Raw genomic sequence first — 13,668 nt, forward strand, 5'->3', positions numbered from 1 at the left:
GACATGCCAGTCTTTTTTGTTGTTGCATTTTTTGGCTTGTTTCTCATAAATTTAATAATTTAAGTCATAAAAATCAGAAGATGGCAAATCCTGCTTTACGGCCTGGAGGATGATTTGTTTGTACAGACTACAATAAGGCATCTTTGAGGTTAGGCAGAGTCTTTCTACGATTCCCTTAATAATGTATTGTACAGAAAAGGTTCAGCAATGTCACTCCTCCGTGACCTCTGCTCTTTTACCTTTCACGTCACTTTTTTTTCTGCACGTTTGATTCTGTTTCTCGTATTTATGATATTTCATGAAAAGTCACCAAACTCACAAGACGACAACATACTTAAAGGAATTGTCTGGTGGAAGATATTGATACATTGTCCTTGTAGTTCTTATTTTTCTCTTTCTAACCATGTGAAATTTGTCCCCATTCGACGTTTTCATCTTGTAAAAATCTAGTTTTCAATTCACCAGTTTCTCACCAAAAGCACCGCTTGTTCGAATGCATCAATTTGGTGATTGCATAGTGCAGGCAAATAACTATTTACTCAGTGGGATCTCTAACAGGTTATCAAGGGTTTGCCCAAATATATGCTTGAAGGTCAAAGATATCATAAGAAAGTCGAATGATGGTCATTAGTTATCAAAGTTTCGACATTTGAAGCCATCGTCAAAAGTCGCTAATTAAAAATCAATACAGCAGAGCTTATAATCTAGCTGAAAGTAAACTTTTTTGAAAACTTAAGAAATCACTGTGAAATTCTGACACACTACTGATGATCTTTATAAATATGATGTCACTTTCCTGCAACTGCACTTATTGCATAAATTAATTTTGGACTTACTTCAAACATATCTTCATCATTTTTGTTAAATGGGCTACCGTCCAGTTTGTTGACCAATAGGCTGACCCCTTCAATCGCCCCACTGGCATTCTTGATAGGCATACAGAGCATCTGTTTCGTGTGGAACCCAGTGTCCATATCAACCTAAAATAGAAACAAAATCATTGAAGGAAATAAAAAACAAAATTGTTGTCAAAACTGTTTGTGGTTATAAAAGCATCCCAACAGCTGCTTCTAAAATCAGAGATACTAAACTAAAATAATCTGATATAGACAATTTGGTGTCCTTCCCCTTTTAATGATGTGTTTTATTTTAATCGTCATTGGCAAACCCTTTGCAAGTTGTAAGCTCCATTTATTCATCTTTTCTGATTAAAATTTGATGTGCATATATAAAAGTCGACTATTTTTTTCAGGTGTATGTATTCCCCTTTAAGCAGTTTGGAAATCACCAGATCCTCAAAGCGGAAACCAAGAATGCAGCTTTAACTTAGTAGGAATTTTACAAGGAGAGTGACACAAACCAAACCGTCATTATTGATCGATTGCTTATAGATTATAAAACTGTCATGAACAATTTCCTAAAACAACTAAGAAAAACTGTTAAAGTCCATTTGCAAAAAAATCACAGCTTTAATGTTCCTTCACACACGAGGCTAAGGACTTGATCAAGTCTAAATATGACATTGATCATCGAGCCAGCATCATGCAATATCTAATGTTTTTCTGTATTTATTGCAATGTTTATTTTCTGTATAAATGGAGCTTGGTTTTTGCAAATGTTGAATCTAAATGTTTGAAGCTGTTTACATTACCTAAATATGACATTAAATTAAGTGTCAACACTGAATTTCTACCTTGAAAATATGAAGAGTACTGTAATAGATATCAGATCTTAGTGGCACTAGGGCAGGGGTGGGCAACCTTTTTGAATGAATGGGCCAGATAAAAGGAGTGAAAATTTGACTGGGCCGCACCTTACCAACGACCTGCTGTTGATTTCAAACCTTTGATTTCGAGGACTTTCAAGCAATAGGTGTGTGTACTTAATCTGTAGTCACAAAAACATAATGTCAATACAGTACAGTTGATTATAAATGGGGATAATAGGCCTACCTGACAGCATCATTAGTGCCGATAAATTCTAAGCAGCTAGCTCGTTTTTTGTGATGATGTAAAATAGATTGAATTTTTTTTCTTTTTCTTGAGACATCTCATGGGCCGCAAAAAAATCACTGGCAGGCCGCATGTGGCCCGCGTGCCATAGGTTGCCCACCCCAGCATTAGGGTATCAAAGATTTGGAAAATGGCAGCTCCCAGACACAACATTTAAAATGTGATATCTACCATATGGAGCAACTTGAGTGTTCCTATCTGTTTTAGGGGAGTTGTTAGTCTTCATAAAATTACCTTCGTAATATAAGCTAAATATTATAGTTGGGTTTTGTGTCCTCTTTAACTAAAACCTTATTCTTTCCCAAAACTTAATCAAAAGTAATAGTTCAGACACAGAATGTCCAATTGGGTTAATTCTAAATGTTGTGTATTTCAAAAACCGGGCATAGCTACTATGGGTTCTCTTACCTGCGGGTCAAACCTTGAATCCTTGTAGCTGTCGGGGATATTGAGTTTCTGTCAAGAGAAAAAGAGACAAAGATGTGATGCAATGAGGAGAGAAGTATTTTATAAGAATATAACCAAGAAATCTTGAGGAGGGGGGGGGTAGGGGATGGGGGAAGACAGGAAGAGATAAATTCCAAATTTGAATTCATTACAATCAAGGATAAGTTAGCACGACTTGATCACATTAGCTTAAAATATTTCCCACGGTATGGACCGGTGTCCTACAGGTTATTAAAATATTTTGTAATTATGATCAATGTTGAGTATTTTTTCTTCTTTTTATTTATCTTCTAATTTTGACAATACTAGTTCACTGCATGGCTTATACTTGAATACCACCCACCTACCTTATCAAACACTGATGATATCAATATATATATATATATACACTAACAGTGACCTATTCGGATATTCTCAACCCATTAACGCCTAGGTTAGCTTATGTGTAGTCTGGTTATTAATAATGGACAGCCACATACATAACTACTATATTAGATAACATAGACGGTTCCCTTTGCTCGCTTGCACATGTGTAAGCGTATATAGCTGGTGGGGGCGCTCTCTAGGTTTATAAGTACGTTCCAGTAACATCAATCAAGGCATACATGCAACGCAGCCAAATACGGAAGCTGTTCGAAAAGACGCTCTCGGTAATAAATATGAAATATTGTCCCGAGAAAGATGAGGAATTATTAATAACAGAGATCGTACGTACACATAAGATAGCGCCCGAACGGCTCTCTTGATATCAGGTTTAAATATACGATGGTTCCATGCGATAATATGCTTCATAATTTATTACCAAATTGATCCTTAGACTATAATTCAGTTCTGAATTTTGGTATCTGCATGGCTATATAACAAAATTAAGATCTTGCCATTGTGGACAATTTTAAGAAGCAGAATTTGTTGTGAATATTATTATTTACTGCAATTAATCCTCCTTACTGAGCCACGACAAATGGATCTTTGCTCTTGTGAAAAGAAAAAGAAGAAGAATGATCAAAAAGAAAAGAATAATAAAGAAAATATCAAAAAGTATGATTTTGAAGCTCAAAAATATGGATGTTGAAAAGAGGAAGATACAGCAAGAATCCAACTGCATACAGATTTGCATAGTAGTAAAAAAATTCAGGAGGATCAAATTTTAAAAAGCTATTTTTTTCAAAAGATTTGACAAACAAATTGTTGACCCCCCCAAAAAATGAAATCATATTAAGACTGATAGGATACTACTATGATTATGTAACTGGCAAGTATGTAACCACATAACTTCATTTCCACAAATTTCCAAGGTTGGTATCTAAATACTGAAAAAAAAAATTACTCAAAATATAAATTCCATTAAATCCTTTGCACTCTGTTGTGGTTGGACAAGAGGAGATGAAACAAAGAAAGAAAGAAACATAAAACCAACCATGCAGAGATGATTGAAATTTTTCGTTGCTCGAATAACGGGACTACCTGTCAACAGAAACTTCTGGGGCATTTGTCTAATTGTACACATGTGACACATATATTCCTAACTAAGAGATGTTACTTTGAGGGGGAGGAGGGGGGGGGGGGGGTGATTTACAGTAATGCCCACACATATGCATACAAATTGGTTCTTAATTATTAATTTGGTTTTAATTGATAACTTCCAAATTTTATGCCATATTGGTCTATATGGTCTGTATTGTTGCATAATATGCAGGAGTAATTATGCCTAGTAACTGTGTGGTACTAATTACGAGTGAAAAATAGTTCAATATATCAAACTGAAGCCATAGAGTTTACATTAATTAATATAATTAATTCCATTGGATGAGTGACAACATTCGCTTGATTTCTTTACCATTAGGAGATATTTTTGGCAAACACTATCTACTGCAACAATTTCAAGTTGTGAACCTTCTTAATTTCCAGAAAAATTCTTGATTATGAGATGGATCATCCTAAACCTTAATCCCAGGTCCCGAATGAAAGGCACTGAAAAGGGTCCCGAATGAAAGGCACTGCCGAGGGTCCTGAAAGAAAGGGACATTGAACAGGGTCCAGAATGAAAGGCACTGAAAAGGGTCCCGAATGAAAGGCACTGCCGAGGGTCCTGAAGGAAAGGCATTGTCGAGGGTCTTGAATGAAAGGGACATTGAACAGGGTCCAGAATGAAAGGCACTGAAAAGGGTCCCGAATGAAAGGCACTGCCGAGGGTCCTGAGGGAAAGGTATTGTCGAGGGTCTTGAATGAAAGGGACATTGAACAGGGTCCTGAATGAAAGGCACTGAAAAGGGTCCCGAATGAAAGGCACTACCGAGGGTCCTGAATGAAAGGCATTGTCAAGGGTCCTGAATGAAAGGGAATGCTGCCGAGGGTCCCGAATGAAGAAGGGTCCTATATAAAAGGCACTGAAGAGGGTCCCGAATGAAAGGGAAGCTGCCAAGGGTTCTGAATGAAAGGAGGCACGGGGCAAAACAAGAATTGGTTGGGGGCAATCATTGGCGTCATGCACTGCAAGCAAGAATTTCTAGCAATTCTGAAACCTACAAAGCTGTTTATGATGGGAAGCATACTCTAAGCAACACATTTGTCATACAGAAGAATGCTATAGTATACATGTATAGGAGACATGCCCGGATGTTAGCTATTCTTACCTCTCCTGTGGTGGCCACATACCCTGTGATACCAATGTGAATGGGAAACCGGCAGCCAGTACTACAAAGCAAAAAGAAAGAAAGAAATCAAGTTGATTTATTCCTTAAATTAATTTTTAAAAAAATAATAAAATAAACTTGAATTCCTACTGTACTGTACGTATAATTTTAGAGATATCAACATATAAAGCTGAGCTGTTTTATGCCAAACGTCATCTCGAAGCAACATGTGTGATGTCACAGATGCTCATTTTGCAGTCAGTGTGTGCAACTATGACATCACATCTGTTTGCTTCAAGTTCACTTATGGTACAGACTATGACAGTTTCAATTATCTGGAGAAAAAAAAACATTTGTAGGAATTGCATGCAAATTTTACCCCCATCATGCTTAGTATAATTTTTTTTCCTTTAAAGTCAAAATAAATTTTCTTTTTTTGGTGTTAATATTCTTGAAAAAACAAAGACATTTTTGGTTATGGTGGATGTGATACAAATCTAGTCCATCTACTGAAGAGGTTGAATTATCCTGCTTTTAGGTCATAGTGATGATGGGGTTAATTGCCTGTAGTCAGATTTTAAAATATCTTGCAATTTTGCACCATGTCAGAAGGAAATGCTGCAGCAGCTGCAGGATTCTCTCAGCTAGGATGAATCAATATCAAACAATAGGGATTGTCTCTGAACAACTGCACTGCCTATATGGTACTAAACTGTGGATCACAATAGCTTATGTCCTACCCAGCCTGGCTGCATCATGCCCCAGATTCCCTCGGCATTTTACTTTTGACACAATGCCTAAGAACATTTTGTTTAAATTAGAATTTAAGAGGTGTCATCAATGTTCCATACATGAATATTCAAATATAAATATTTGTTGTTGCTAAAAATACATCACAAACTGGCTCATCCCTGACATAATATGAAAAGCATGGTCACAGAGCTACACCATCAAGTTCAAGTTCCAGAGGTCAAACTTAGAATAAATGTCAATTACCTAACCATGAGTCAAGAAAGGATTTTCAAGAGTTTATGGCCAAGAAAGTCATAGTCCCTGAAGACCCTAGCTGCGTGAGAATAGCATCAAGTATCACACAAACACACCAAAACAAAAAAACACATAAACAATTCAACATTGAAAAGCCTTATAATTTGTTGGAATTCCAATATTTTGCCAAACTAGTTGCAACTTAATTACAAACTTATATGGGGGAACAATATCTGACATGGCAGCAGGGATGAAATATAATATAATTATGAGCCATATATACTCTACTGTCCTTGTTAATTGAACATAGTTCCCCAGCCTCCTAACCCTCCCCCGGCCCCCACTCCCTATTTTTTTTTTGATGAGTGTCGTATTCAACAACCATTCTTAAAAACAGCAGATCTAAAGTACATATGGTGCAAGATTGATGCAAGTTAAACACAGTAGCAGTTTTGCCTTGGCTAAAAAAAAAAAAAAAAAAAAAACCTAATGAGATTTCTTAGAGCTGATAATACAAAGCTCTAAGAAAGCTGATAAAACAAAGCTCCGAGAGTGAAACTATAGCAGTTTGACTGAAATCGTCCTGAAGGATTCGCAGCTAAACGCCATCTGAAGTGATGAATATGTCACATGATTCAGGGAAATCTACTGCTGTAAGGTGTTTACAGTGCCTTCTTCACCTTACCTAGCTGGCAGCTTTCAGCTTTCCCATGTGGGCTACTTAAATATCAATGCCTTAATGAAAAGGATTTGTCTGGGGTGCCTATCATCCAATTAAAGAGAGTACGCTTCGATCAGAACGGCACAACGTCTACGAGTATGCACGGTATTCTCCTGCACGCATCGGATAGGCTTTCGTAACGGTCGAACGTTACATACGTGAGCAGATTTGATGGAAGATAAACGGGAGACTCAATGAGAGTAATGATGGTGACATCACGAAAGGACTTGTAGCGATCCTAGAAGCGAAAAACCCTCTGCGACTGCTAATTGCTAATTAACCTTTCAAGTAGGCCTAGATCGCGACAAATAGAGTCAATTCATTCCCGTATATTTTTTTATGGTATACGACTGAATATATCACCGTTGGATGGAGAAATGTCAAATTTTTTGGGGGTAATATATTTTCTTCCAGAACGTTCCTATACATAGACTGATGGACACTAAGGGGCTACCCCTAGGCCGACCTCCAAAAATGTAGGACAGATAGATGAAGGGAGTTCGACAACTTATCACTTGTTACGAGTAATCTGAACCTTTTTCAGTTTTATTGCTATAATTATCTTGACTTGAATAGAACTTTGCAAAGCATATAAGACATTGTTATTGAAATGAAGTACCGATTGAAACTTCAAGCTGGTTTCAGTCTATGAATTCCTAAGTAACAATGAAATCCAAACCTGACTAATTAGCTTTAATTGTATCCTTAATTTTTAAGCTTCTGAATGATAATGTCATAATAGTATACTGTACAAGTATGTAAGCTTGAAAACAATGTATCGATAATATATTAAAAATTACAAATTTTCAAGCCACATGTTACTTGAACCAGCTATCATAACTATACCATTAGGTGAATTTTGTTTCTGGAACAATATCCCGAGAGTACACAGAATTAGTGAGTACATGGCTGATCCCTCCCTTTAATTTTCAAAGCAATGACTTTCACATAGGCCGGGTAACAACTTCAGCACTAATACTGTAACATGAAACTGACTTCACCACCTACCCCCCCCCCCCCCACCACCAGTATTCTCTACTCTGTGTTAGGATCCCTGACCTGCACCATAATTCACTAATTTATACTGATGTTAAGAAAACTTGGAGTACTAACTGGGGGGGTGGGGTGGATTGGGGATGGGAAAATTTAATTCACAAAAGCTCTACAACTTCTGAAAAGCCGGGTATATAAATGACAGCTTTGACTAGATGCATGGCATCCCCAAATGTTAATAGCTATGCCAGCATATTTTCACTCAATCTGTTTTCGACTGTCATGTATAATTATTCGTGACCTGCATATTCATGATCATATATTCCCTATAACAAGTTTCCTCTGGTATCTAAAAAGTTCATGGTTTGATGATCATAATATATGCCCTTGTCATATACCTATAAAAAAGAACCCTAAAGTACTGATGGGGTGAGGGTTAGGAGCTCAGGGGAAATTTTCGGGAAATTTTTCGACGATCTATAGTTTTCATTCTATAGTGAATATATCCACTTCTGTTGGTAGTTTACGCATGACATGATAAGTTCCCTATAACAAGTTTTCTCTGGTATCAAAATGGTCATGGTTTGATGATCATAATATATGCCCTTGTCATATACCTATAAAAATGTACCCTAAAGTACTGATGGGGTGAGGGTTAAGGAGAAGGGAAATTTTCGGGAAAATTTTTCGACGATCTATAGTTTTCATTCTATAATGAATATATCCAGTTCTGTTGGTAGTTTACGCATGACATGATAAGTTCATAGCACTGATCATCATAATCAGCAAACTTAAATATCAACGAAAGATGAGTAATAATTGGATAAATTAATCAAACTGCTTTAATTTATGTCTGAAAATGGGTGTCTGCTATATACTGACTCAACCATGAAGTATCCTCTTCGATAGACTAGCAATACCTAAATGTGAAGAAATTTAAAATCTCAAACCTTTTACGGGAAACTGAAATAGTCAATAAACCACTTTTATCGTAACTTTCAAAATCCAAAATATATCTGCTGTACACGCACGGTACATTTGACAACCATGTGCGCAGTTACAAAAAAATGTTTATATTTTTTTATTTTAATTTAATTTTTTTTTGTAGGCTGCGAAAAGAATGGCCAGTGTTTTGATTGCACATAGTACAGCGTCACTAGTTTATTTTTGAGAATAGGATGATCTGTTAGGAGTTAATTAGTCTCTCGTGATTAAATGCATCCAAACATATGTCTTAGAGCAATTCTCCGAGATGAAGAGGTGCAGTCGGACACACATCACCAGGTGCAATCCCTTAACCAAGTAGAGTGGTACTGATCAGGACTGCAGCTGTGTTGTTTGTAATCACACGCAGTGTTTTACTCCCACAGAGGAACTGAGAAGGCCACAATAATCTCAGAAATGTTCTAAAGCTAATATAGCATCTGACACACTTTTCTAAAGTTAATATAGCATCTGACACAATTTTAAAGCGGTCCATATAGTTATATAGGCTGATGGTCATTGGGTATATTAATGCATGGATAACTTTCACAGAGCAGAGGTGCAAAATGTGTACCTTTAACTGGGTTACATATCGGCTCCTGTAATTTATGCGGGGGGGGGGGGAGGGGATTGTGGTCGGTGTACTAGCTAGACTGCCTCCACAGATTTCAGACTAATTCCAACTATGGTAATGTATGGTTACTTAAAGGTTGTGTAGACTCGCGCAAAAAGAAACGTCTTATGCCGGTAATTTGACCTAGTTTCGAATGAGGTGTAACAGAAGTGTTAAACACTATCAATTCCAGAAAATACACACACAGCTTGCGGTAATTAGACACTAGTGTACAGTCAAAACATACAGCTGCGGTCAATACCCCACAGCACAGTATACAAACGATAGAGGGATGGACATCTCAGGTCCAGCTAAAGATCACAAGGTATCACATTTCATTACTGTCTGCATTTTGTAGCTACACGAACAACATCTCACTTGCAAGCAACAGAAAGTTAACTTTTTCAGATGGCCGCACACGGTTTGGGGCGAGTCGTCAATGCCTTTAAATTTCTAGTATATTAACTCACTTTCTTCTAAACTTAGAGGAGTACTATCAGTCTTGATATAATAAAGTCCAAGACAGAAAAAGACTCAGATGAGTGCTGCAGGTAAATACTTCTATGACTTTTACGGTTTTTAAAGTATATTCACCTTTTAAAGTATATTAAATCTCTGGAATGCTCCTTTAAGGTGTAAATTGATGCTGTAATTGAATCTTCAGTTTTAGGTCTTCCTGTTAAAGCTAATTTCATTGTTCTATCAATTCTAGTATCACCACCAAAACGTGTACTTATAATTACATATTAACAACATAGCTGCACTTGCAAGATTTCTACAACATATGTCTTGGACACATTTTTAACACATAGACAGTGCATCCGAGGTAATAAAACTCAAAGCCCAATGACTTTTGTGTTGTATCTAAGGAACCGACCTAATGATGGTCTGTGTATTTTAGGCTATATAGCAGGGGTGGGCAACTTTTTGAATGAATGGGCCAGATATAAGGGGTGAAAATTGCCTGGGCCGCACCTAACCATCGACCTGCTGTTGATTTCAAACCTTTTGTTCTGAGGACTTTCAAGCAATAGGTGTGTGTACTTAATCTGTAGTCACGGAAAAACATAATGTCAATACAGTACAAATGATAATTAAATGGGGATAATAGGCCTACCTGACAGCATCGTTAGTGCCGATAAATTCTAAGCAGCTAACTTGTTTTTTGTGATGATGTAAAATATTTTGATTTTTTTTTCTTTTTCTTGAGACATCTCACGGGCCGCAAAAATATCACTGGCGGGCCGCATGTGGTCTGCGGGCCGTAGGTTGCCCTCCCCTGCTATATAGTCTAGTCACTTTAATTGACAAACTTAGGTGTTTAAAGGATCATTTTTTCAACAAAAAAAAAGAAGTGTTATAGAAATACAATGAACCTGGATAACAGTAATTTTTAACCGTCTAAAACATGTCAAAGTTAAATTTGTGCCTAAATTCATCATCAATTGTTTATTTTTATTTTCTATCTATGTTTACAGATAGTCTTCTATTTCATTCACTTCAAATCATGCAAAAGAAAACTTAAAACAATTGTAAAACACACTAGAAATTGTCTTGCAATAAACTCAATGTTAGGGAAACCGAATGCAACCATGGAAACACATTAGACATCAACATTTTAGCAGTAATAAGTTTCTACATTACACAAGCAATCTGAGTATTCAGTATATACTTTCTACATGACATTAGATCATATGACAAATTAATACATGATCCCCATATTGTTTTAAGATCATTTAAAAAATTACAACAGGGATCATCCAAGCAGTTTATCTGGGAAAAGTATTCAAGTGGATAGTGTTGGCCAGTTCATAGTATTTGCCACCACAATTTTTTTTTTTAAATAAATAAAAAGAATTATTACATAATTCCACATTTATGTAAAATTGGGTCAACCTGTTAAACAAAAAACGTTCTGCTCTATCATAGAGCATTGCTATTTTGTTCAACTGTTATAAATATATAGTTTGATCTAATGAATATTCAAACAAACAAACAAACATTTCTTACTTATTAACCACTCTACCATTTTCATTATAATTAATTGAATGAACATAAATTTATGACTGGAAAACAAGTAACACATTGAACACAGAGGGGTGACTCCCTTTTAATTTTTTTCCATTTTGAAGTTATATAGACATGGAAAAAAAATGTGAGATTCTTGAAATAATCTTGTCAAATTGTTGACATGACTACTGTAAGCCAGCACTTATTTTGAACTAATTTGATCTGAGTGCATCAAAGTTTAATGAACTTAGAACAATATGGTATCCAATTCTCACATCCCAAAATAAAATTGTCTAGTACAAGAATCATTCTCTTCCCCCCCCCCCCCCCCCCATCATGCTCCATCCATTTCTTTTCACTTTACACAACGGAACTTAAATATCTCTTTTTTCTTTTTCTTTTTCTGATCATTAAAAGTTACATAAAATAGCAACAAACAATCCAGTGAATATTTTGAACAACTATAGGAATGTTTGATTATTCCATAAAGGTTTTCATCATGAATATGTAACTATAGATTGTGTTTGAGAAGCATATATTAATCTACAACAAAATGCAGGTGAGGGGGGTTGGTATAATGTCGATTTCCATGATATTAAGTTATATTTTATGTTGTATAGTTTTATAGTTGTACAGTTAGATATGAGTGTAATGGCAGTCAACAACCACTCCCAAAAGTATGGACGTAGTTGGTTATAAAATAAGGAGACAAAGAAATAGTGCTATAGAGTAAAACATGTCGGTAAAACAAAAAAATAATTAAAACCAACATAAGGCAGGAAATGAAAAAAAAAGAGGCAGTTACACTGACAACCACATAGAAAAACAATCGAAAGAAAAAATTATAAAATAAAAGAATAACAGAATAAAATAACTGATTATGTTTTCCAGTAACATACATAAACGATAAAGAGTGTAAGATATACCGTTAGGGGGGAGGGGGCCGGGGGAGGATGGGGGGATATAAGCAATCCACCAAAAAACTTTCAAATACCTCTGCAAAACCCTTTAGAAAACAAGCTATTATGTATGAAACATCCTTTTGGTTAATATTGTTCTTTCAAATCCAGAGGACACACACCTTCTTTGTACAAACTATTGTGAATTATTTAGCACAACATACTTTGGACAATTTTTTTTTTATAGTTTGAAGACATTCAACAGACATCTAGCAATGATAGTTTCTAAACAGAATGGATTACTTCTGTTTCCAAGTTTATCTTCCTTCTTCTTATACTATTTTTTATTGGATTTAATTCTTGCGGCTGTTTCCGTTTATGGGAGATCTCTACAAAACGATTTACTTTCATTTGCCTCTATTTGGTCTTCCATGGAAATTCAGCGATCACTATCTCTTTTATATATATTTATTGATATGTATCTTTTTCCTATTTTTTCTCCTTTTTGACAGCAGTGCAATAATACATGCAAACTTCCACCACATAGAACCAGTCGACTAAATAATTTGTTCAATATTTTATAACATTTGATGATTAAAAGATTATTATCATCTTCTGCGTGACATGCAAAGTTTTGAAATGTATTTTCTTGATCCCCCGTTACAAAGACATGGCTTTCCCTCACCCCTCCCCCGTCCCCCTCTCTCTACCTCCCTCGTATTTCGTTCGACATCGAATAAATTTGGTAAGATTTGAAAAATAAAATGCAAAACAATCCGTAATTTTATTCTCCTCTCATGCATATAGCTTTCAAAATGCTGAAATACATACTTGTGCGAATCCTCCAAACGTGTCATGAATGAAACGCTCCTGTAAAAGCAGAGAAGACAAACTTCATGTATCCCCGGGGCAGACTGATACATAAAACAAACGTTGATCCTCTGGCCCTCCATCACCCCCACCTCCCCCCCGCAACCCCACCACCTCCTCCTCTCCCACGCTAATGAATAAACCACAGGATGCTGCATGGGTGGGTCTGTTAGAGGACACATTTTTAAACTACAAATATTTATCCACCTGAAAAATTTTACAAGGGTACGGGTTAGAAAATAAATCCAGTCTTGCATAACTAGCTGTTTGGTCTTTGGAGATTTGCATGGAAATCTGGCATTTTATGTTAAATCTCTCTCTCTTTTTTTCTTTTCTTTTTCGTTATCGTTATAACCTTCGTCTTCACCGATGCGAGAGATAAGAAACTGACTTTGGGGAATTAAGGCCAACGTCTGGATTTGTTATTATGCAGTAAACATTCGTGAATTATATAAAATTTCCTATCCTTGAAATTTATGTAAATTTTTGCAATGCGATA

At 36.1% G+C, this 13,668-nt stretch overlaps 1 protein-coding gene across 12 annotated transcripts in view; it reads right to left on the reverse strand.

The window, feature by feature from the left end:
* LOC139968957 (dual 3',5'-cyclic-AMP and -GMP phosphodiesterase 11-like) overlaps nucleotides 1–13,668 on the reverse strand; it is a 168,169-nt gene that overhangs the window by 39,051 nt on the left and 115,450 nt on the right. For 8 of the 12 annotated variants that reach the window (XM_071973597.1, XM_071973600.1, XM_071973593.1 and 5 more), the window contains 4 exons: nucleotides 13,131–13,169; nucleotides 5,093–5,153; nucleotides 2,421–2,468; nucleotides 837–980 (listed from right to left, as the gene is read on the reverse strand). In XM_071973597.1, coding sequence (XP_071829698.1) covers nucleotides 837–980; nucleotides 2,421–2,468; nucleotides 5,093–5,153; nucleotides 13,131–13,169 — 292 coding nt within the window. The remainder of the gene's footprint in view (nucleotides 1–836; nucleotides 981–2,420; nucleotides 2,469–5,092; nucleotides 5,154–13,130; nucleotides 13,170–13,668) is intronic. The other 4 variants (XM_071973596.1, XM_071973604.1, XM_071973602.1 and 1 more) reach the window with 1 other exon arrangement.

Source organism: Apostichopus japonicus, chromosome 6, assembly GCF_037975245.1.
Source record: "Apostichopus japonicus isolate 1M-3 chromosome 6, ASM3797524v1, whole genome shotgun sequence".
Lineage (NCBI taxonomy): Eukaryota > Metazoa > Echinodermata > Holothuroidea > Aspidochirotida > Stichopodidae > Apostichopus > Apostichopus japonicus.